Here is a 25,476-nt window from a genome sequence, read left to right on the forward strand (position 1 = left end):
TGTTTGCTGTTTGAATGTTTCTCGACATGTTCGTGTGTGTACATGACCTTCATTGGTGTGTGTGTGTGTGTGTGTGTGTGTGTGTGTAAAGTCAGTGATCCACAGTGTTGGGGATGAAGCGACAGAACCGGAGAGGTGAGCCTGACATTTAAACACTTAATGAAGCAGACTGATTGGATTTTCATGAGCTCAGGTTATTCAGACTCTTCAGGTGTGTGTATCTGTGTGTACTACCTGTGCACACATTTCCCTTTTAACATCCTGGAGCAGCCGACCAGCACTAACATCAGCGACAGAAATGAAAGAGCTCTAATGCACTAGAGAGTTTCTTCTGAACTCTCAGAATAACTGTTTTGTTGCTGTAAGAGTCGTCAATGTACGTGTGTGTTGCTACAGAGAAAGTCCTGTAAGGTCCTTATATTGCTCGGGTCAAAGCCACCAGACTCCACTGACAAAAACGGTAATTTTACATGGGAAGTACTGGTGTACCGCTGCCTCAATCAGACAGTTAGTGTCTGTTATTGTGTGACGTCAGTGTTTTAAAGGGTCAGTTCACATCCAGAAATATTCGTGTAACACAGTAACACAAACAAACTAACCAACTGAGGCAGCAGCCATTTCTGTTTTAAGCAAAGTAAAATGACTGTTTTTGTCAATGGAATCTGGTGGCTTTGAAGAGAGCAGTACAACAGCTGACTCTGCTTAAATGAAAAGGATCTTACTGGTGAATCTCTGTAGGAATCCTTTCAATAATGTTGTCAGACACTTAAAATATGCCTGTCTGAGGCAAAAGCACATTTAGTGGATATATTTTGATCAGACTAAGCTGCCCCTAAGGACTAGATTACAGCCGTGTGTGTGTGTGTGTGTGTGTGTGTGTGTGTGTGTGTGTGTATTACCTGAGCTGTGATTGCAGTTTGCTGGCCTTGCTGATGAAGTCATCCCAGACAGGATAACTGCCCTGCAGACAGAAAAACAAGGAGAGAGAGAGAGAAAAACCATGAAAACAATATTTTCCTCTACAGCTCCAACCTGAATCTCTCACAGTGAAGCTCTAACTGTGGAGTTCTAATCTCATCATGGCAGCTTCCTTAAATCATGTTGTTATAATGACACAAATGCTGCTGTGACCAAAAAACTGTATTTATGTATTGATTTGTATTGATCATGTCTGGCAAATGCCCTTTAATAAGGTCAGTACAGGGCACACACTTTTATCTTCATTTACATTAAACATAATTATGTAAACTCAACAAGAGCCAAAAAGATTCTTCCTCGACAAAAGTTGAAAAGCCCGTGTACAGGACCTCTGGCATCAGATGCAGCAGCGAGCCAACAGCCAACAAGGAGACAGATCAATGCTGCCGATCCATTCGCCCCACCCACCCAGACGAAGCCAGCCAGCACCCCCCAGGCACGCAAATACAGTTTGGGCCACTGGCTGGGTTTAATATGACACAGATAACGCTGCAGTGCAGCACTGTGTGAAGGAAGCAGGCTGTACGGAGGGAAACACTGAGCCACTGCAGACAAACACACAAAGACAGAAGAAACTGGGGTACGCTTCTCGTGTCGGCAGGAGTCCCCTGATGTTGTCGGGGCGGGTGGGGCTTTTCTACTGCAGCGAAACATCTGAGGCTGAGTCTCTTCACTCGCTGGATTCTGTCGTCTAGACTACAAACGGTGTCACCTCATTTAAATAAGATATTTTTCCACCCGTATTTGAAAATACCACAAGAATCCTGGAGTTAAAACACACTCAAGTCATCTACTTTCATGCTTTCTGTATGAAAACAGACCTCACAGCACACACACATGAATCATACTGTATGTTACCGAACTTTGTCACTGTGGTACTTTAAGGTTTAGACCAACAGTTCTCAACTTAGGGTCCACGGGCCTGCAGCGGTCCTAGAGGGGTGTCCAGGGCCCCCCAGGAGAAGACGTATAAGACAGACTCACACTCCTCACTGATAATCTGCAGTATAAACCGCTATGACTAAGACCACATCTTATCAAATACAGGTCTGTGGCCTGATGTGGATCCACCTTGTCTACGCCACACTGGAGGCGTTTGGCGCCCAGTACAGCTGCCTGGGGACAACAAACTCATGTGTATGTTTTGTGAGGCGAGTGATGCTACATAAAGAACAAATTAATTAAATCAATAATTCTTCATTGGTCAGGTGGGGCTGAGGGGGGGGGGGGTCAGGCTGGGCCCCCCCAAATATAACGGGAGCAAATATCGAAATGAAGTCATATCACGATGAAACGTACACTGCATTAGAACAGCCTCTCCACCCTCTGATCCTGTCTTTGTGGGCGTGGCCTTTTGTCAGCATCATCATCATCATCATCCTCCTCACCATCATCACCACCACCATCATCATCATCATCATCGCTCCTCTCTGGCAGCGCAGCCCAGCCGAGGGGCCGACAGCTGGGTGTGTTCGTCCTCGTTCTGTTTTATGAGAGTGATGCTCAGCGTCATCACCTGGCTACCGTTGCTACGGTAACGGCTGCTGCTGCTGCTGCTGCTGCTGCAGCTGCGGAGGAGCTTCAGACAGAGCAGGATTTATGGGGAGGGGGGGGGAGCCACACGTGCACGCATCCACCCTCACCCAAACACACACAGTTTGTTTTCTGTGTCACACATTTGCTTCCTTTGTTTCCATCACTGTCACTTTCATATTCACACTTTTTTTTGTTGTTGTTGTATTTTTCTTTCTTTCAAGCTCACACACACACATTCAATCATTCATTCATTCCTCTCATCCTCCTGTTCTTTATTACTCATTCATCATTTCCTCGCTGTTGCACACTACACACATACATGTATACATATATATATATATGTATATGTGTGTATATACCCACATCTTATTACATCCTCCCTCTCCCTCTCCCACTTCCCTCTCCCTCTCTCCCTCTCACACACACACACACACCGAGCTGAGGGCAGGGCCGCTGCATCAATCAGTCACTGAGGACATAAATTGTCACCGTGGCAACAACCAGAGGCGGCAGCGGCAGCCTGCTGGTCCTTGAGGAATCCTCCTCTCCGTTTGTTTGGCTCCACGAACGGCTGCACAGGGTTTAAACCCAGAGATCCCCGTTTGCTTCTTCATCATCACAGATCGTGTGAGACGACAACACAAATCTGTGTTTCTCTGTGGTGTTAAAGCAAATAAAAAAAAGCCTGAACTGACTGAAGATCTGCATCAAAACCAGACTTCTTCTTCATCTGTGAGCCTTTCGAGGCGTCAGCAGCTACCTTCTCTCAAAAGGCTCCACCAGAACTCCCCGATGGGCTCCGGCTTTTGTCACTGGAGGAAGATGAGGGGACACTGTTGCCTTGCGTTGCCATGTTACCTGACTACTTGAACAAATAGCAATTTTGCCGTCATGCGTCATTAAACACATATTTCTATTTGTGTGATGTCATCACGGTGGGCGTGGTTAAGACTGAATGAAACACCATAACTGGACCTTGAAGGAGTTTGGGGAAATATGCGTAAGCAGCTTAGCGTGAAGGAGAGGAAAACGGCTCACTGGGTAATTAACACATTGTATTGCTTTTGTTTAAGCCGCACAAAAACTAAAGAGTAAAAGCGTCAAGTTGTGGTTTTACTGGGGGGGGGTTGTGTGCCAGACCGTCGGCCTTTCGGGAGCAGTTGCCAGGCAACAAACAGAGACTCCGGACAGTTATTCCCCGCAGCCAAGAAATAATCCGGCACATAAAACTGCGATCTGTTGCCTTTACAGTTTGGATTTTCTACAGTTTCCACACACGAGATGGAAGTCGTGCTCTAGCGACGCTACGATGGTGAAGCTTCATGTTTAATGTACAAAACAAATCTCAAATAAATAAATGTAGTTGTCAGGAAAAACAAAAAAATTCAGCTCTAGAATCCAGTCAGAGTTTATAACTTTTAAACACGGATATGTTAAGACGATTGCACAAAACTATGAATAACTATTCTAGCAGTGCCTTTGTGCATTTAACTCCATGAATGTGAGGAATATCAGGATAACGACAAAAGCCACCTCGAGTACCAAACAGTGGATTTCACCTCTTAAAACCAAGACAGAAGTGTCCCTGACATCAGACACTAAACACAACAGAGCGCGTCACGCCAATAAACAGGCCCGCACAACCAAACACTGACCCATTTGGCCGAGGTAGCAGAGCCAATGCAGCTCTGTCCGTGATGTTTCCATGACGATCTCCATACTGATACACAGCAGCTGCCCCCCCCCGCAAAGAGGCCGGGATTATTTTAGCTCAGAGGTGATTAAGACGGTGGCTCAGTCCAAGATAAATGGTGATTAGCATTCGGCTAATACGCTCAATGCCATCACTTCAAACCACACACAGTCACAGTCACAGCAAAGCCTTCAACCCTGGTTGGTTAGCAGCAATAACTGAGTTTTCTTTAAGTTAGCAAGCAGATGTGTGTTACAGTGTACAGGATTCTATATTGATTACCTTTCTAACATCGTAGGATACCTTTTAACTGTAGTCCATCTGTCCACACATGCATCTCTCTATCTACACTGGTCCTGGGAGGGCTGAAGTACACCAGCACATTAAAAAACTTAATATATAATATAAACTTAATAAATGTATTTCATATTCATGTTGGATCAAGAAGAATGTGTAACAACGGAAGAGCAAAACCAGACGAATCATCCCGCTGCAGTCTGAGCAGTGTGACTGAGTCTCTTGGCTCTCACCGTTTCCATCGATAAGTTAAAGAAGCTTTGATGAACCCACTGCACGTGACCTGCTGAGCCCCAAACTAGCCGCTGAGACAGGAGAGATTTAGCAGCCACACAGCTGACACCGTCGACTCGGACACAAACACGACTAATAACGTGGCTCTGAGTCACCATCGCCTCGTCCTGCGGTCCAATCACACACTACGTTAACAGAGTAATTGTAAAACCTTCCTGTGAGTATGAGAAATCACTTGGGCCGGTGCCAAACCCACGGCGGCAGCTGCAGCAGCAGCACACTTTCAGATCGGCGTCTATTCAGCGGGGAGGAAAACACTAAAGACACTCTGAAGGCAGATGTGAAGCTCGGTGCGAAGCAGCTCACAGCAGAAGAGGATGAGCTGCTTCCTCCTTCAGGGGAAAACATGCAGATCGGTTCCACTTAAACGGATCAACAGTAATTTGTCTTGAATCTAAGCAGCACAGTGACGTGTGGACGCTGAGCAGCACACAGCCAGACAGCACGGCCACGCTACAGGTGAAGCTCCTGAAAGAGGCTGGTGGATTAACAGCAAAGTGCTTTTTACAGCAACACTAGGGGGCGCTGCAACATGATGCAGTGCGTTGTCTCGTTTTTGAGCATCTCTGCATGATCTCTTTTCATTTTGACAGGTTAAAGTGAGCCACTTACAAAAATGTCTGTTTTTACGGTTGAATAACAATTATTTTTGTTATCAATTAACAAGAAATTGACATATTTTCTAGATTAACCCCTTTATCATTGGATCTACAAATGTCAGAAGAATCCTTTAAATTAGTAGTTTTCATCCAAAACCCAAAAATAATAATTCAACAATGACAGCAAATCCTCTTCATGTCTTCATTTTTGGCACGTGTGCTTAGAAAATAAGTGAAATAGTGAATCATCAATCGTTGCTAATTAATATCCCGCCCTCTTACTAATGGATAACTATCATTTCAGCCCTAATATGTCGAGTCTGTACGAGATCAAATGGGTGTTTCTAAAATGTCTCTAAGCATCATGGTGTGACTATCGAGTCCATTTCACTGAAAGAGTTATTATCACTATAAATCAAGTGTTGCAGCAGAGATATCAAGCTTCATCTCCATCCTGATCTTAATCACAGTACATGAAGTCATTTTGACGTTTGCAGTGGTGACAACGGCCTACTTCTACTGCAGGGATGTAACATAACACAGCGTGAAGCCTTGGTGCGGCCCTGTTCGTGTCTCCGCTGCTCTACCGGCCCTTTTCGTGTCCTCACGTCATAAAGGTGGAAACTAAGAGGATAAAACAAGCTCTGGACGCTGTGTTGAGCTTCCAGCCGGCAGGTTCCTGGATTCTCCATTAACGTGTAAACTTGGATCTCATGTTCATTTCAACATCCTTCCTTTATCAGCACCTCTTCACTTGTGGTCCCTCAGGTACCTGCATGCTCTGCCTACTGAATGCTGTAGATTGTTCAACTTTTTGTTTTGAAAAGAAGGAGGATCGCAGCAGCACCACAAACCTAAATCCAACCTTGTGATCAGTGGCAGACGAGCAGGCTTCATTAACGCAGCAGCAAAGTGTTCTCGGTGTTTTCCTTTAATTAAACGGGAGGCCGAGGGGTGAAACGGGGAGTGTGTCACCTGACGCTGCAGTCTGAACATACAAACACAACCTGAGTGCGTGAAAGACGGAGTCTCCCCCAACAGTGACGCAGGAGAATCTCTGCACACCCACACATGTCTGTCTGTCTGTCTGTCTGTCTGTCTGTCTGTCTGTCTGTCTGTCTGTCTGTCTGTCTGTCTGTCTGTCACCTGTCTGTCTGACACGCCAGGCTGTCTCCACCTCATCTGTCATCGTTCAGTCGGTAATTCAAGATGAAAATAGGAATTAAGCTTCACTGTTGTTGCTCTCAGTGAGCGCTGTGTGTGGATCACAGCCTGGTTTATCTTCCTCTGAGCCTCCGAGCGCCACAGAATCTATTAACAATCACATCGGGGAGCCTCAGTGAGCACTGTAGTTTATTCTGACTCAACTGTGGATTCATCCGCGGCTGAAAATAGTCCCTATTAAACGCTCCATTTCCTCCTGTTTGTTTGGCAAAAACTGAGAAGCTGTTTTAGGGAAATCAGAGTGTTTTTTGGCTCTTGGCGTTGCCGCGCTGCCGGGTGAGGAGAGGAAACTGATACAGGTCATCGAGGTTAAAAACAGCTAACGTGAAACTTGGGTCAGTGTTTGTCTTTGTTCCACTGCTCCTGCATCAAAACAGGCAGGATGTGGTGAAGCCTGAGCCCAGAGTGACACAGAGGACTGAGGAAATGAGATTAGTTTAACTTTTATGTGCACTTTTCTCTCCGTAAAGCTTTAGGAACCACACTTGATTGTTTTAATCTTATCTTAGTCTGTATTCATCTGTCAGCAACAGTTTGGTTTTAACACCAAACCTCATGAGCTCATAAATGGTGCATTAGATTAAACAACACCACAGATTATAAAATGGAAGTCTTCTCATTTCATCTGCTTTTATGGATAAAACATCAGAAATAAATCTGTGCTGTCACATCAGGTTAGAAAGTTTCAGTCATTCTGGGATCAACATGCATGAAACAGTGCCGTGAAAGAGATGCATGAAGGATCAGGACTCACTAGAAGGGAGGAGAAGGAGGAGCTGAGAAAAGATGGAGGAGAAGGAGGAGGAGGAGGAGGAGGAGGAGGAAGAAAGGGAAGAAGAAGATAGGAGAGCAAACTGAAGGAGGGGGGTAAAAGGACAGAACAGTAACAAGGGAGGATGCTGAAAATAAGAGAGAGAAGAGGAAACACTTGAGGGAGGCAGAGGAGGAAGAGGGGAGGGTAAAATTGAGGAAGAGGAGGAGGAGGAAGAGGAGGAGCTCACTGGAACACTGGACCAACAAGCTAAAAGGAAATACGCTCATACTTTTAACGTGTTTGTCTCCAGTGAGGGAGGGGGGGAGGAGGGGGGAGGGGGAGAGGGGGAGGCAGATTTCCCAGAGCTCTCTGTGAACCAACCGCCACACCTGTTAGAAACCACCTGTCTGTTATTACATCACCATGGAAACAGGTGGGTGAAGCTACGCCCTGCCCCTCCCCCGACACACCCTCAGTGTGACCTGACCCCGCAGGTTCACTCTAACCATAACCAGTCCCTTTAACCATAACTAGTCACTCTAACCTTCACTAGTCACTCTAACCTTAACTAGTCACTTAACCTTAACTAGTCCCTCTAACCTTAACCATTCCCCACAAGCTGCACATACATGAAGCCAGACTTTAACCTTAAGTGTTAACCTCCACAGCTCTGCTGCCCAAATGGGTGGTGTGAACATTTTTCTACCTGCAGACATCACACACACACACACACACACACACCTAAAAAAAACAAAGTGACCTAGAAATATGTTTAGTGAGTGTGTGTGTGTGTGTGTGTGTGTGTCCATTTTTCATTAGCAGCACTGGATCAACAGACTCCTCCACCAGCTGCAGAAGCTCCATTTGCTTTCGCTCTGTTTTATATGTGGTGTCGTATATTTCTGTGTTGATAGGATACATCTACATATATCTTATTATATCATCTTTATTGTATTTATACCTGTCGTTTCTTAATCAGGTATTAATTTTATCTTCATTTTTTATTCCTGTAGCTCTCAGCTAAAGAATTTCACACGTCTGTCCTGATGGACCAGAGAGAGACGGTGAGTATCTGGAATCTAATCTGCCAGACATCCTCTCAGATAAACAATGAATGGATTCATCGTTGAGTCAGAGAAGAGTGAAACATCTCCAGGCAGCAACAAGACAAACAAGACAAAGAAGCAGCAGGAGCTTCTCCTGGTTTCTGCTCTGACGTCCCTGTAGTTCAGCAGAAGAAGGTGTTGGACCGCTGGGTTAGTCTGAGTCACACTGTTACATCTGCAGAAAGCATGTCAGTCCATCCTCAGTCATTAGCAGCATTACAAACCCTGGAAAATGTTCCTGGGGAGGCTCGTGGTTGAGGGTGGGGAGACTGACCCCAGTAATCAGCAGCCTGTAGCTGTATTTGGTCACCAGGATGAAGAGGCTGGGTTTGGATTTACATGCTGTGGTCAGATTTTGGAAGGGGGGGGGCTGCAGGCGGCCACATCCTGAGCCTGAACACACCCACTTTACCCCCCCCCCCCCCTTCCAGGATAATTAGCACATTAATGATGAAGCCTGGAAATGTCCAATAAACCGACAGACGGAAGCAAATGTTTGATGCAACAGGATCTACCCCCCCCCCCCACACCCTCACCCTCACCTCCCCCCGGCACATGTCGTGTGTGCAGCACAGATTTAAACCACAAATCAGGTGAAATAATAAAACTGTTACCTTCATGTCTCCTATGACAGTCTGGAAGAGCCCCCCCAGCGCGCTGCACTCCCTCTCCATCACTGTCTCCATCTTCGGGGCTGTGCGCAGGACTCAGACGCTGCGCTCCATAAACCAGGAACCAGATGAATCTCAGGGAATCAGCGGTGCTCGGTGCAGGTGGACGGGCTCAGGGCTCAGGCCCCCCCGGCTGAAGGAGAGCAGGAGGCGGACTGAAGCAGCAGCAGAGCCGTTAGTATCCACGGAGGGCGGACTGGGCCCATGTGTGCAGGAGGGGGCGCATGGTGGAGCCGAGAGGAGCACCGACAGCAGGACGCACTGGATCTACTCCACCGGGCTGCTCCTCCGCCTCTGCTCAGGGACACACACACGGCCCGGGGGCGCGCCTGGACGGACGGGGACGCGCGTCTGCTTGGCCCCGCCCTCAGCTGGGGGGGTGTTACAGGGAGGGGCACAGAGAGTACAGGGGGGAGTAAAATCAATTAGAAATGAAGTTTATGACACATAGAGGGAATCTGCAACACGACAGCACCTCCTGTCAATAACAGAATAACATCAAATAAAGAGAAATGAAATTATATAAAATAGTAAAATAAATATAAATGATTAGAGTAATCTACACTACTACCTCTACACATGGCTCAAAATAAATAAAATGTTGTCTAAAGACTAGGAGGAAGGAGTGAAGGAGTCACAGTTATATTGGGATAAATCAAATGTCATCAATAATGTAAGATAGAATAATAAAAAAAAAGAATAATGGTAGAAACTAGAAGAAGTAACAGAGAGACAATAAATACAACGTCATCAAATAATGAAAAATGAGATGTAAAGTAAGAAAAATAGAATCGTACAGACAGAGGAAGAAAATAAAATGCACATGCAATGAAATAAATTGTAAATGTCACTGCTGTGTGGTGTTCACTGTCACTGTGGAGGAGCTCACCCACATATCTAAAACTACTCCGCCACCTAGTGAGTGTTTACTGAACTGTTGGGAAAAGATCAGACAGCTGAGGAAGAGGAGGAGAGAGAGAGGGAGGGAGGGAGAGAGAGAGAGAGAGAGAGAGGGAGGGAGGGAGAAAAGAGGAGGTGAGGCTACTGTTACTGAGGAGGTCAAAGGTTAACAAGCAGGTTTCACCATCAAACTTCACCAGCTGATCACTTTGATTATGACAAATATGATTTTCATGACAAGTTTTATGAAACATTATGTTTAAATATGCAAATGAGGCATTATGTCATTAAAAATGCATTCATTTGGATACATTAGATGAAGCAGGTTAAAGATTCTTGGTTTATTTTGTTGACATGTTCGAGCCAAAGGTTTTGACAGAGAGAGGAAACTTCAGAAATATAAAAAACATTTTCATCAGGTGCATTTATGTGAAATTATGTAAAATTGCCTCTGAAATGTCGTGGAGTTGAAATATAAAGTGGCAAAATAATAGAAATATTAAATGTTATTAATACAAATACACTAAAATAGTTATTTACATGAGTGTGCTGCTCCCACTCATCTGTCACACACACTTCATCTTCATCTTCCCCTCCTACAAGCCAAACATCATCCTCAGAGGTTTCCCATGATTCACCAGGAGTAAGGAAACAGCTGCAGTACCTTATTCTCATAATGTCCACATCAGCTTCTGAAGCTTCTTTAACTCCTACTGCTGACCTCCATGTAAGTAGGAGGACACCTAGTGGAGACACCCAGTCAGTGACCCCCCAGTGGTTTTCCTCTTTAATGTCCCACCACAGCAGCTTCAGCAGGAAACTATCAAACTAAAGAGAAACTAAATCATCTATAAATGGTGTGTGTGTGTTTGTGTTTGAGTCTGTTCTTTGTTCAATATCTCAAATATTAGTGAAGAGGTTTTAGTGGCTTCTGTCACTACATTGAAAGTTACATTAACCCTTTCATGCATAGAGGTCACTACAGCGTGCAGCTATTCAAAAGCTGTTTTCTTCTATATGCATGAGTTTTGATGGTGTAGCTGCACATCAGCCGCTCCAGTGAAGCTGCTGCATCATCTCATCCACTCAGAGTGAAGCCAAGATGGCCGACAGACAGCCAGAAACACCAAGTTGCTCATTTGTTTCTGTTCAAACCTTCTAGAAAAAGAAACCCATGCAGGTAAGAAACATATGGTGACATCAAGTAACATCTAAGGAGTCATGCAATTGCTAAATTTTCCAAGTATTCATTTTATATTGGGAGGAAATTATGATTAATCACATGTCCACTGCAGTGTACATCATGCATCACCAGTTATATTTCAACTATACTGGACATGTAAATATATCTTTATAAAATTTGGGTTAAAAAGTTCAAATCTTGTTTTTTATTCAGATAAATAAAAACACTTAATAAAAAATCCTGACTGAGGTTATCATAATTCATGCATGAAAGGGTTAAATTACTGAAAAATATTCCAAGAAAACTAAACAAAATCAAAGCTTTTTACAGTATATTCCTCTTTCTCTTATTGATTATGATGCAGATGTAGATCCAGGTGCACATAAAAAAAATCTATGAACAATGTATTTAGAAGATTGTTCAACCGAGTGCTTTGTAATTTTATCAGTAAACATCAAATTTAGGGAACAAGTTGTCACCGGCGTCCCTCTACACCAGCTGAGAGGGAAAACCTGCAGACTTCTGGCCCTGAAGTGAAGATCTGGAGGCTGCACTGGAGCCAGCAGGCCGAGCGGTTTAATGGAGGACGATCTGGGATCAGATGGTGGAGCTGGCAGAGCTTCAAACAGTCAAAGCTGTGTCACTGTAACCACACAGACTGGCTGCTTAATGACAGGGAGCAGCAACACACACACTGATAGTCAGTGCACAACAAGCAGCGTTCTCTGTCATTATCTCCCCCAAACAGGAGAAGGATGAACTAATAACAGCTATCAGAGAGAAGGGGAGAGGGAGAAAAGGGGGAGAAAACAGAGAAAGAGAAGTGGGAGGAAAGTGGAACTGGAGACTCAGGATTCAGAGGATCTTGAATCGAGTTCAGAAGCTGTTTTATGAGTCTCGTCATGAGGATCGTGACTGCATTTCAGCTACATTCACATCAGCGCTCAGACGAAGAAACCAACATGCACCTTTAAAACTACAGGGAAAAAAAAAAAGACTGAAGTCACAGGGAGACATCAGCACTTCTTTGAAGAACATTTGATCACCAGCCTGCACCTTCTCCCCTTGATAGTCTTTTAAAATGTGCACAAGAGTCTTCAGACTTGGACCAACACATCAACAATGCCAGTGCAAAGGTATTTAGTAATTGGATCAGCCTGCAGGCTCAAAACATCTGATCACTTTATTTATGCCCTTTAGACAGAAAATGATCATCAGATATGAGGTAAAACAGATCAGGCTCTGATAAGAGGCCATCTTGCTGTATCAGTTTCAGATGCTGACTTACTATTTCTTTGGGTGTGAAGAGCCATCCCACCCTGGGTTAAATGAACATTTCAATACAATAAGCATTGAATACCAGACTCTTTGCACATGATGGCATTCATCAGAAAAAGTGTGGCATCAAACTGCTCTGCTGCTTGTATCTGTTAGAGAGAAACTACTGAGTCTTTGCCATGTCTGCTTTAGCTTAATACACCTTCAACCCCAGAACTGAACAAATTTGATGTGGGATGAGAGAAACAGGACACTTATTTACAGGGGGGGGAAAATCAAAGCCCTGCAATTGTGTTAATTGCAGCACCAACTTTGAGTCGTACACCAGCCAATAGCAGCAGTGTAGAAAGTTAGTTGACTGTAAACAAACACTAACTGAGCATGATAGCAGTCATTTTCTAAAAAGAGCAGCCCACTGCAGAAGTTTGGTAGGCTCACTGTCTTGATGTCTGTCCACTATAGTTTTCCAGCCTACCACCTGGCTTGGCAAACTGCTGATCAAGTTGGCAGCTGGGTAAAAGTCTGCAACTGCTGTGTGTCTGAGCTTTTTGGATTGATGCAAGTTTAACTTTGTTCTTTGGAACATAAGCCCACACAGTTTAAACAAAAAAAAAGTCAAGTAATTTGATTTAACAAAGCAAAAGTTCTTAAAGGTTTAAAGCAGAACCTCATTAAGTATTTTGCAGATATACCGAACCACCATTTCAATGTTACTCAGCTTGATAACCAGGAGTTCAATACAGTAAGTTTAGAGCAAATTGAAAGACTGTATATTAAACAAGCTTCAAATGACAGCCATTGACCAGAAGTGCAGTTTCAAGTACTTTATTGAAGTTCACAAAAGTTAACGTCAGGACCGACAGCTTCAGGAACCTGAGAAGAGAAACCATTAAGGTCAGTGCACTTAACCTTGAAAGAAAATTAAACTTAATCTTGTTGCAAAGCACATGCATGCTCATAAATGCCACAATTCTTGCGTGACAGTATATACTGCTTAACAAAGCTTTTGAAAAAGAAAAAGCCAACACTTAAATACCTAAGGTTGGCGATATTCGATGTATGCAGGCACCTGCTGCCACCTGGAATTGTAGAGATATCCCAGCGGCCTTGGTCTTGAACTTCTTGGAGCAACACCTCCCTGAGGAGCAGAGTCTGGCGCACTCTGCTGGGGGTAGCTCGGCTGCAGGGGCTTGGCCGGGTAGCTCGGCTGCAGGGGCTTGGCCGGGTAGCTCGGCTGCAGGGGCTTGGCCGGGTAGCTCGGCTGCAGGGGCTTGGCCGGGTAGCTCGGCTGCAGGGGCTTGGACGGGTAGCTCGGCTGCAGGGGCTTGGACGGGTAGCTCGGCTGCAGGGGCTTGGACGGGTAGCTCGGCTGCAGGGGCTTGGACGGGTAGCTCGGCTGCAGGGGCCTGGACGGCTGCTGGGGCTTGGCCGGGTAGCTCGGCTGCTGGGGCCTGGACGGCTGCTGGGGCTTGGCCGGGTAGCTCGGCTGCTGGGGCTTGGCCGGGTAGCTCGGCTGCTGGGGCCTGGCCGGGTAGCTCGGCTGCTGGGGCCTGGCAGGGTAGCTCGGCTGCTGGGGCCTGGCCGGGTAGCTCGGCTGCTGGGGCCTGGCCGGCTGCTGGGGCTTGGCCGGGTAGCTCGGCTGCTGGGGCCTGGCCGGCTGCTGGGGCTTGGCCGGGTAGCTCGGCTGCTGGGGCCTGGCCGGCTGCTGGGGCTTGGCCGGGTAGCTCGGCTGCTGGGGCCTGGCCGGCTGCTGGGGCTTGGCCGGATAGCTCGGCTGCTGGGGCCTGGCCGGCTGCTGGGGCTTGGCCGGGTAGCTCGGCTGCTGGGGCCTGGCCGGCTGCTGGGGCTTGGCCGGGTAGCTCGGCTGCTGGGGCCTGGCCGGCTGCTGGGGCTTGGCCGGATAGCTCGGCTGCTGGGGCCTGGCCGGCTGCTGGGGCTTGGCCGGATAGCTCGGCTGCTGGGGCCTGGCCGGCTGCTGGGGCTTGGCCGGGTAGCTCGGCTGCTGGGGCTGGTTATCAGATCCATAGCTTGAAACAATACCCGAGTCAAATCCATCTTCATTCAGTGGAAAAGCTAAATCCCACATGCCATCTTTGGTCTGCTGAACAGTTTCATCAACAACAGGTTGATAATGTGGCTGCTGTGGATTTTGTCTGGGTTTTTGGCGGATCAGTGGGCTAGGCTTGGCCGGGTAGCCCGGCTGCTGGGGCTTGGCCGGGTAGCTCGGCTGCTGGGGCTTGGCCGGGTAGCTCGGCTGCTGGGGCTTGGCCGGGTAGCTCGGCTGCTGATCAGAATGCATCTCAATTCCATAGCTTGAAACAATACCCGAGTCAAATCCATCTTCATTCAGTGGAAAAGCTAAATCCCACATGCCATCTTTGGTCTGCTGAACAGTTTCATCAACAACAGGTTGATAATGTGGCTGCTGTGGATTTTGGCGGATCAGTGGGCTAGGCTTGTAAGTGGAAACACTTCCCTCTGGACTGTAGCCATCTACTTGCCTACCAGGAGAACCATTATAACGTCCTACACTTGCTGCAGCAGCAGGCTTCAGGTTCTGAAATGAACTAGTTTCAGGGCGAGCGGGGCCATAAATATTTGGAGAAGCTGCAGAATTCTCATAACTGGAAGGAGCAGGTTTGTAGCTTCTTGGAAAATCCTGAGCCAATTGAAGGTAGGGTCTATACCCACTGGAGCCTCCACTTCTGTAGCTGAGTGCTAGAAAGAGAGAGAAGACATTTTAAAACGGTCATTCAAGAAGTTTCTAAAGGGAGCTGGAGTTTGTTGTGTGAATATTTACCCCTAGCATGCTGTCCAAAGGCTAATAGTGAGAGCAGGAGCACCCTGGAATAAAAGAAAAAAAAAAAAAAAAAAAAAAAAAAAAAAAAAGAGGGTTAACAAAACCAAGTCAGGACAGAAACAAGTTGTCAAATCTGAGGAAAAGCAGTCTCACCTCACACAAAATCCAGAGGCCATTCCTTTGTTCTAAACACAAACCAAACAGCCTGCACAACCTGTGTTGCTCGTAACCAAACAAACCTGAAACCACTGGTGCTTCATGACTCTTGCTTCCACAGTGGTCCTTTTCAAGTGTTCTTACCTGAGCCAATCGTGTCTCACACCAATCAGGTAATTGGAATCAGGCTGGAGGAGTCAGGCTTGTGGCGACCTGCACAGGTGTTTGCACTTGAACTAATCAGCTATGATTGACCTCTCTCAGCTAAGACCTGCTCAGTTTGTAGATCTCCCTCAATACTCACTCCACCAAACTCACATAAAGATGATTTCTGACCTACACCTGGTGGTATCTCTTCATGTGGATAGTTTAATGAATTGAAAATGAACAAAAATTGAAACCTTGAAACTATTTCCTCATTGGAAAACAACAGAAAGTAGTCCCACCACCCAAAGAAGAACTTGTTGCTCTCCAAGCAGAGGAGAAATCTGGTCTGATGCCACGGTCGGTACAGATGTTCGGCCCAGATTATCTGCTAATGTGACGGGTTCACACGTCCAACTGTCCAGATCTGCTCACAGATGATTTCAAAGATGTTTCAGGATTCAAAATCTGGATAATAACGGCACTACTTTTTGGAGCTGATCCACAACAGAGAGAGACAAGTCTTCAAGGAGACTGAAGTCCTGGAGCAGCTTTCTAGTCCTTCATGCTAATGTTAGCTACTGTTGTTTACATCTGCTTCCCCATAAGGTCATGCAGTTGGTGCTTCCCCCCCCCATCTGGTGATAATCATTTCATATCCTGTACTGTGCGATGTGTAATACAGTTTGTCAGATCAGAGAAGAAGACGTGTGTGACAGAACCAGATTTCAGCCTGAGATCACTGCTTGTAGACGCTCCCACCCACGACCAGGAGCTCCGAGGCCCTGCGGTGCGGTGGAGGGAGGGAGGGAGGGAGGGGAGGTCAAGTCCACTCTCCTCTCAGTCCTACCACCTTAAGCATCCACTGCACGTGTAACAGAGACAGAGATGCACTTTATTAATTCCTATTCCTGCATGTTTAGGGAGCAGAGGTGCAGATGATGGGTTACATCTCTTCTGCAGGTTTGTGTTTTCCTTTGTTTATGTTTTGATTCAGGATTTCAGGATCTCTGCTCAGTGACCCCCTCTTCTTTCTCACATGTAATGATTTTGATGGTTTTGAGGAGATAGCTAGAAAATAAGAACATGTCCCACTTAGTGACACTTTGCATTGCTGAGGGGAGCAGAGGGCAAACAGTGGGTTAAATGGCCTCTGCAGGAACCGTTAAATGCAGGGAAACATTCCCTTGAATCGTTCCTTTTTATGCCCCACATCCGTCACACATGCACGCTTAAATACAAATTAGGCAAGGAACTTATAAGGACACTGATCGTAGTTTTACCTTTGTTATCTTACTGATGATGATCTTTCCCAAAGCGTGTAATCAGTTTTCAGATTGATCTCCTTCCCTCCAGGCAGATATTCATTTCACACTGACAGTGACTTAATAATGCAGTTTTTGTTGCAGGCTCCTTCATTGCATCGCCACAGAACAACTTCATTAAAAGGAAAAACAGACATAACTTAAAATGTGGTGAAGTTTCATTTTAGATAAACAGAATAAACATATTGTAATAAGTTTTTTGCTGTATGTGGTTGTTAAATGAACTCAGTTTCAACCCTCTTAGCTCGTGATCTAAAGCGTTTCAGCCATGACAAATATAAAATATAAAAAGATATTCTCTGTACAGTGTAAATTCTATCAGGACCACTGGAAGACTTATCAGGCTGTTTGTAATGAATGTGATGAATGAAAGACAGTCAGTCCATTTTATTAACCATCATTCATGTTACTAAAGTTTCACAATAACTTCACGCAAACACTGTTTCATATTTTACCACATTGCAAAGAAGCAGCATGTCGTACAGAAATGAAAACACCAACTACATTAACTACATATTTTTTCAAAGATTTAAATTTAAATCATAAATCCACATTTAATACACATTAATTTGACCCCTGCAGGGCATTTTAATACAGTTAAATATATAAAATGATATACTGCTACATTACTGAGCCTTTTAACACCAAACTGAGAGCCAGTTAGGGAGGAGACGGGAGAAGGAACGAGTCAGGAGGGAGGAAAGAGAGGAAAGATGCATATTAGAACTGAGAAAGAGGAGGGAAAGGTTAAATATTGAGGGGGGAGGTGGAAGAGAGGAGGGTGAGGAGACCGTTAGCGGAGCTTGAGGCCGAGGCAGAGCGCCAGCTCGTTCTTCTGGATCTTTCCGTCTCTGTTGATGTCACAGTGACCCATCAGGGCCTTCCTGAACCTGTCCAGGTCTGTGCCACTGATGCTGGGCTGGAGGGGGGAGGAGGGGGGAGGGGGGAGGGGGAGTGAACACAGAGTCAGACATCAATGGTTGCATAATTCCTGATGGATGAAAATGTCTCACGGCTGAAGGACAGGACGACACGGCCTCTGGTTGGATAACGGTGCAGTAGAGCTGGACCTCAAATCTAGCTGGGGGGTTCACTAAACTACCTGTAACTGCTTTCTTCTGTCATGATATTAAAGGAACAGTTCTACATTTTGATTGCAGCTGTGATGTGGTGATGCGAGCCCCCCTCCCAAGAGGAGTCACAGCACCAGCCTGCTGCTTACCATGAAATGATGCCTGTTATTTCATGTGCTGGTCTTTTTTTTTTGCTTCCATAACATGTTTTCTTTCAGACTAGTAGAAAGAAAACATCCAGAATAAAAATGTAGCTGTTCTCCTCAATGCATATGTTTTAAAGGACAATTGCCAAAATCAGTGAGCTTGCTGTTTCTTCCTGCATCCGCTGCCTAAGCTAAGCTAAGCTAAGCTAAGCTAACCATTTCCTGGCTTTAGCTTCATGCTTATGATCCAGACAAGAGAGAGTTAATGTGTCAGTGTGAACTTCTAATAACAGCAGTGAAGTCATGATGGGTGAAAATGTTTTACCTTCACCAGCTCCATCATGTCCTTGACAAATCCGTCCACCTCCGGGCCCTCTAACGCACCTGTCTTACTCTGCACACACACACACACACAGTTCATGAACTTCTTTGTGACTTGATTCAAAAAAGTGCGAGCTGAAAATGTGTTAGAATTATATTTTAGGATTAGAACCTGATCTGCCAATGACATCGTTTCCTGGCAAATTCATAAAAGCTGCCATCTGATGTTTTTCTTTTTTTTAACAACTTCAAATAAGAATCATTTTCCAAAGCACGATGAGCAAAAGAGCCAGATAACTAAAAAGTGTGTTGTTTGTCACGACCAGCAGCTTTAACACAAACACTCATGAAGATGGTATTATTAGCAGAGTCACTGTAATAGATTCAGGTCTGTATGACCAGAACAGGGATGTTTCCACTCTGTAAAAACATCCCTGCTGCCTCCGATCAGACGGTAAACAAGAACAAAAGTCTGAATTCAGACTTACGACATCATAGTGAGCAAATATCTTCTCAAAGTCTCTCCTCCTGTCCTCCTGACTGCAGGCCTGACAGCAAATACAGCAAGTAAAAAATGATGAAACTAGGAGAATTAGGCATTAAATATTTATACAGAACAGCAGGAACGTGTTGCTGGTTTTTTATCAGAGGAAATTCAAATTAAATATCAAATAGACAAACTTACGTCCATCTTGAACTTGAGTAAGAAGTTCTCTTTCAGGGCCAAGATTCTTGAGACAACAAGAAAGATTATTTTACTTATTTCACACTGAAGACTGATGCGTTTAGAATGTGTCACTGTACGTCAGTCTGATTACAATCACATCTGATCTGCTGTATCTCTCCACGGTACCTGGCCAGGTCATTAAGGTCCAGCCTGCCGTCCCTGTTCTTATCAAACATCTTCATCTACAGGGGAGAAAAAAGTCACGGTGGAGTCAACAATCAATGACATGCAGTGATAACATGTGATCAGCACGGCCCGCCTCCTCCCTCGCTGGTTACCATGGTGTCCGTGTACGCCTCCAGCTTGTCGGGGGTGATGGACTTCCTGTGCTGGAGGAAGAGGTCCTGGAGGAAGCCCTGGAGGGACAAAGATGGAGAAGCACAACTCAAAAGCCATCAGACCAGGACCATGCAGGGGCCTCAGTCAATCAGGTGCAGCCGCACGCTAACAGGCGGCAGGTGTGAGGCTGCAGGTTGCCTCCACACTGTGGTGCTTTGTCTGCTCCCTCCATCTTATTTCTTTTCTAATGTTTTCATGCCTGCAGTCCTCTGACTCATGCTGGTGTTTTTAGATTCATCTAATGTTCTTCACAGGTACAATATCCCCCAAACGGTTTGTCAGTCTCCGTTTCCTTTCTCTTGGAGTTTTAGTAAATGTTCTTAAAGCCACTTGTGTCAGTAAACCCTCTCCTGCTGCTGAGGCCTCTTTATTGAAGCCTGTTGAACTGTTAATTTGAGGTATTTATCACTTTCCATAGCTCTGCAATGTTCCACCAATAACCCAGTTTTAACCAACTGCTAAACTTGCTTTCATGATTTATTGATTACAGAATAGAAAAGGGGCCACAACATTTCTGATTTCAAACAGAAATCCAACGTCGAGATCCCCCCTGTGATTAACTCAGTCCTTCTCTGACCAGGTGGAAACCCTTCTGAAGTAAACTGGTCTGCCACAGTTACCTTGAGCTCGGCAGCTGAGATGTAGCCGCTGCTGTCGGTGTCGTAGTTTCTCCAGATCTACACGGACAAAAAAAAAAATCACTGAAAGCACAATGAAATGTAGAGTAAGTCTGAGTGTAGCCTCCGCGATGAATGAATGTTAATGATTGTTCTCTGTTTGTCCTGAAGACTGACAGGACAGACAGTTCATGCTCAGTAGTTGGTGGAGTCAAACATTTTGGAAGGTTCTGCTTTTTAAATGTTTGTTTCTGGTTGGCCAGTTTGTGACGGTCTCACTCCAGATGAGGTTTTACGATGATGGGTGTAATAACTGAGCATGTTGGGGTGGTCGTGGCACCAAACCTGTGCCGTCCTGTCCTCTGGGTTTATTTCAGTTCTAACACTTGTGTCTTTTTGTTGCTTGCTTCCTTCATTCTCCTCGTCGTGTGTTGACCTTTGACCCTCACCCTCATGAACTCCACGCTGTTGTCCAGCGGCGCCTCTCTGCGAAACAGAAGCAGGAAGTTCTCGTCCTCCGGCAGCATCGTGGTGGCCAGCTGGAGAGGAAACATTTACATCCACTGTGACTCAACATGACTTTAAACAGTGAATTACTTTTGAATTTCCATCCCATTAATTCAGTGAAGCTGTAAATGTAAGTGTTGCCCCCTTACATGTACAGTAAGACTTAGAAATGACTGATGCACGCTGCGTCTAACCAACCATAACCCAACATTTCTGAGGGCAGCAGACTGATGTGTGTATCTACACTGAGGGAAAAGGTAAAGGTACCTCCTGTATCTGCAGACGTCCTTCAGCTGTGCCGTCATAAGCAGACATGAATCTTTGTCTCAGTCGCCTGACGTGGTCCTCCGTTATCTCCTCCCTCTGAAGCAACATGGACTTCAGTGGTCACTTTATTTAACAGTGACTTCCTAAACACTTCAGCAGTGTGGAATTTGTTGATTTTAAACATTTTTGTAGCTTTAAGAACAAACTAGGATGTAACTGTTCTGCTGTTCTGCTTTCACCAACAACAAAATAAATAAAAACCAACATTTTAAAACTGAATAAATGTGTTGGTGCAGTTTGATACAACCATGATGCTCACTGAACGTTACATACAGACCATCAATGATTTCTACAAACACTCTTTTGCTGTGAGAAGATTCACTGATAAGATAACTTTACAAACTAAACAGATTATATTGCCTTTCATCACCATGTGTGCAGGAGGACAAAGTGAACAAGCAGCCTCATGTTTCATCTCTTTACCTTCATCCCAAATTTGCTGAGCATGAGTTGAAAGAAGGCGTCCAGCTGCTTCCCTTCGATGTAGCCGTGATCTAAAACACAAGCAGGCATCATCACTTCACCTGCAGCTTATTAAGATGTGATGGAGGACAAGTTTAGATGCTTTTTCCAAATTATCTGACTGTTAAGTACAATTACTTGAGTGCACTTGTTTTAGTTCTGGCTACAAGTGACAGCAACAGTATGAACCTGTCAGTCCTCGGGTCATTTACTGAAGCAGGAGCTCAACAGTGCAGAAATGATTAATTGTAGTTGCAAAGGTATAAAATACCAAAAGTAAAAGTACTGATCATGGAGACTGGTCCAGCTGCTACAGTTCCCTCTGAGATGCAGTGGAGAACGAGTGTGAAGTAGCAGAAAAACTAAAAACCACGTGTTACCACTGGTCAAATAGTTTTTATTTTCCTTTTTTCATGGTTGATAAGTTAATTCTTGTGCTCTGGGTTAGTTTATGACGACGTGTCTCCAAAGTGATATCGAAGACAAACCTCCCTGAGCCTTAAAAGCTTCTACATGCCTCCGTCATCTCTCTCCTGAACCACGTGAAGATCTCATTAGGGAGCTCCACCCTCTGAGGAAGACCATGCGATATAATGGAAAACTCCAGAACTGCTACTATGTGACTTTGGAGTGAGGAACATCGTGCCTCTGTTCATCAGTAACTCTGCATGTACACAGGATCATAGGATCTGCTCAGATGTGATCATTAACCCCCCCAACAGACAGCCACTGGAAGGGAAACACGAGTTCGGTCCACTGGTGCAGAAAACAACCTCCACCCCCCTCCCCCACATCAACACATCTATTAGCTGCACTTTTGGGGTTCAGTCTCCTCCTGAGCAGGCGGGAAGTGACCCCCCCCCCCCCCCCCGGTCTTCACTGATGACACATTAAATACTAACTGTTAAATCAGTTTTTACAGCATCTGTTCTGCAGATAATTGGAAATGTAAAAATGTGCTGAGCAACAGTTGAGACTTGAGCGTTCATGCAAACCTGCACCACATAATAAAGATAAACCACATTATTTACTGAGTGTACACACTGCAGGTTCTCAGTGAATCAACATTAAAACTCTTTCTTACCATCCACGTCAAAGTGTTGCCAGATCTGTAAGAAACCTGCAGCGTCCAGGCTGTCCATGGTGCCAGAGACCAGTCCAGGCCAGAAGATAAGGAAAACAGGAGGGAGAAAGGGTTAAAATGATGCTCTGATTTCACCGTCTGACGTCTGCAGAGCTCACAGAGATGAGACTTAAACAGCTCGTATATGAAGCCTAAAGTGGGGGAGAGAGGGAGGGAGGGAGAGAGAGAGAGAGAGAGAGGGGGGAGAGAGGGACAGAGACTAAAGAGGAGAGAGAGGGTCTGAGAGTAAAACGGTATTTATTGGTCTAAACATACAAAAACAGGAACATCTGACAGCTTGATGGGACATTTCCAGCCAAACGGACAACAAAACACATTTTAACTGATTTTTAAAAAATAAAGTCAAAAATATTTCCCAGTAAAATGAAAACCATCACCAGATATAAACGGAGACCCGTGAAGCTTCAGCAGCACGTTGAACTGGTTTCCTGCTCATAATACAATATTTTTACTATTATAAACCCCATTTTATTCTTTTATAAACAGAACCACAAACACAGTGATGTTAGTACACATTTACATATTTACACTGATACGTGGACATCAGTAAGTGCAGCAGTGTGATTAACAGGTCAGTGTGTGTGAGAAGGACAGCAGCAGTGAGTTAGACACTTTGGCTTGAAAATAAAAGGTGCTGAAGCCCAAATGTCTCCCGTGGAGACGACGGCACTATTTTACCGCAGGTTTTAGCTTTTGGCAGAAATAATTTCATTGGTAGAGCTGGACCTCAGTGGGCGGAGCCTCCGTTTGTCTCCACCCACTGAGGTGTGAAGGATGGACAGTAGCCATGGAAACGTCTCCCAGGTTTGCACACGGCTGAGATGGACTTGTGAGGTCTAAAGACATGACATGAGACAGGAGTCTGTTATGTGTTAAGTCAGAAACTGTGAATCCCGGTGACTCTAACGTGACATGAACACAGCATTCACTCAACCAAGAGAGTTTTCATCTACAGCCACACTGTAAAAATCCTCGTTTTACTTTATTATTTACTTTATTTTATGGTCGACTGCAGCAGGAACAGGACGAATGATCTCAGCTCGCTGGAAAAACATTTTGGAAACAGTTTGACAAAAGAATCTTTTTCCAGAGCTTTCTACTCCAGCGTTCAGTCTCCATCAGCAGATGGAGTTTGGAGGGTACATACTGTATATTATTATTATTATGACTGTATATTATAGCTTCATCTGCTGATGAAGACCTTGAGAAGCGGTTGAAAGCTGCAGAAACAGAAGACACAACGGTACAAGTAAAGCCTGAAAACCCTGACTAGTGATTCAGTATATGTAAGAACATTAAAGTCATGGCTTATTGAAATATCTGGTCTGTTTTTGACATACGGACGAGTCCAGTGCATGCTCAAAGTAACATTTCCCATCATGCCTATCACCTTGAAGTGGAATAACCAGTCAGTTAGCATCATTAGCAGCTAACTGGCTGGAGCGTGAACTCTTTGGTTTTTGACACTTTGTTGTTGCAGGATGTTTCTGCTTCCAGCTGCTTTGGCTTTTTAAAATCTGGGGACAGTTTTTTTCTTTCAGGACAAGAAGTTAAAAAAGAGATATTTAGAGTCGTGTCTCCAGGCGACCAGCTGGTAGAATAACCAGCTACAGAAATACAGTAAAACCAACCCGGTCAGATTCATTCTCTCAGTGCTTTGGACTAACTGAGCTGCTCCTCGCTGGACCCCAGATTGTCTCTGCACCAGATAAAACCCATCTGGTGGCTCTTTGTGGTCCAATCAGAGCAGTGGACAGAGTGACGGACAGCTGGGACCGACCCCGTGTGTGATCGTGTGCCCCACCAGGAGAGGTTAAAAAAATCTGATCATTGTCGGCTGTGATTGGCGTCCTGGAGGAGTGGAGGAGGGTCTGAGAGGCCGTAAACGTCCTGCTGCCGTCACACTGAAGGACTGCTGTCGGACTCGTCCTCTGATTTGATGTCAGACTTGAGCTCAGCGGCCGGAGGGGGGGGCTCCTCCTCAGCTGGACTGAGATCAGTGTCTGCCAGAGAGGGAGGCCTCACTGAAGACAGAGAGAGAGGAAATGTAGATGAGGAACATCATTTTTTCAGTACTTTCACGTCCACCTGAGTTACTATAAAGACAAAGTGATACTTTTAGGTGACTCTGAAACTAGGGGACAACAGACATCTAAACCCTTAAATTAGACAAAAGACCTCAAGTAAATAATCTAAGAAAAGTAACTTTTGTTTCTGGACTTAAAAACTAGAAAACCACGGTGGTAGTCCCTCGTACTCCGTTCATATGTTTAGTGTCATATTCTAACATTAAAAAGTTTAAAAGCCTCTCACACTGATGAATATACACAGAAGAAACAAATCTGCTTCATAAATGACCTGCAGACATTAGTGGAGACTCAGTGAGTCATTTATAATATGGAATATCGCACCGTAGGTGGGGAGGGACTTGGCTCGCTCTCGATCGTCCTCCCGGTCAGCGGGAGGACCGGCTGATCCCTTCAGAGACGACCACTGTCTGCCACCAGCGCCGGGCTCAACCGCTGCACTGGGGGGCTCGAACGCATCGCCGTCCATGGGAAACTCAACTGCAGGTAAAAAAAAAAAAAAGATCAAGAAATAAAGAAATAAATCAACATCCGTAAGAAATACGTCACCCAAACACACACATCATCATTCTGTGCTGTGAAGTTTTACTTATTTAATCCGTTTCAGATCACAGTCATGCTGTTCATGCTGAGAAACCACTCCAGTAAAACTGTTCCTCCGCTGAAGGTGGGACCATGTGAAGAACAAAAGGCTCCTAAAACATGTAAGTGACCTTTTCTTCTTCTCTGTGATGTTAAAAACATTGTTTAAAGAGAAAAACTCCCTGTGAGACTTAATTACACAAGGC

The 25,476-nt window shown here is 45.2% G+C and overlaps 3 protein-coding genes and 1 long non-coding RNA gene across 4 annotated transcripts in view; all 4 read right to left on the minus strand.

Moving 5' to 3' along the window:
* Window positions 1-9,284, minus strand: part of LOC139215154 (protein MTSS 1-like) — a 46,747-nt gene extending 37,463 nt beyond the window's left edge. Inside the window, exons 1-2 of the mRNA XM_070846024.1 lie at window positions 9,096-9,284; window positions 900-961 (exon numbers count right to left, since the gene is read on the minus strand). Coding sequence (XP_070702125.1) covers window positions 900-961; window positions 9,096-9,167 — 134 coding nt within the window. The 5' untranslated portion in view covers window positions 9,168-9,284. The remainder of the gene's footprint in view (window positions 1-899; window positions 962-9,095) is intronic.
* A 5,860-nt stretch (window positions 9,285-15,144) lies between these two features.
* Window positions 15,145-15,511, minus strand: LOC139215124 (uncharacterized). Its single transcript, XR_011585506.1, has 3 exons — window positions 15,467-15,511; window positions 15,314-15,357; window positions 15,145-15,231 (listed from the first exon to the last, which is right to left on the minus strand). It is a non-coding gene; the product is annotated as an uncharacterized lncRNA (long non-coding RNA).
* A 2,220-nt stretch (window positions 15,512-17,731) lies between these two features.
* LOC139215760 (secretagogin-like) lies at window positions 17,732-22,608 on the minus strand. Its single transcript, XM_070846803.1, has 11 exons — window positions 22,542-22,608; window positions 21,419-21,489; window positions 20,936-21,031; window positions 20,611-20,700; window positions 20,165-20,221; window positions 19,484-19,561; window positions 19,332-19,387; window positions 19,164-19,209; window positions 18,967-19,026; window positions 18,483-18,551; window positions 17,732-17,857 (listed from the first exon to the last, which is right to left on the minus strand). The coding sequence occupies exons 1-11, from the start codon at window positions 22,597-22,599 to the stop codon at window positions 17,732-17,734; spliced, it is 807 nt and encodes a 268-aa protein (XP_070702904.1). The 5' UTR covers window positions 22,600-22,608.
* A 213-nt stretch (window positions 22,609-22,821) lies between these two features.
* LOC139215153 (F-actin-uncapping protein LRRC16A) overlaps window positions 22,822-25,476 on the minus strand; it is a 29,643-nt gene continuing 26,988 nt past the window's right edge. The window contains exons 37-38 of the mRNA XM_070846023.1: window positions 25,013-25,168; window positions 22,822-24,625 (exon numbers count right to left, since the gene is read on the minus strand). Coding sequence (XP_070702124.1) covers window positions 24,501-24,625; window positions 25,013-25,168 — 281 coding nt within the window. The 3' untranslated portion in view covers window positions 22,822-24,500. The remainder of the gene's footprint in view (window positions 24,626-25,012; window positions 25,169-25,476) is intronic.

Source organism: Pempheris klunzingeri, chromosome 16 (assembly GCF_042242105.1).
Source record: "Pempheris klunzingeri isolate RE-2024b chromosome 16, fPemKlu1.hap1, whole genome shotgun sequence".
NCBI lineage: Eukaryota > Metazoa > Chordata > Actinopteri > Acropomatiformes > Pempheridae > Pempheris > Pempheris klunzingeri.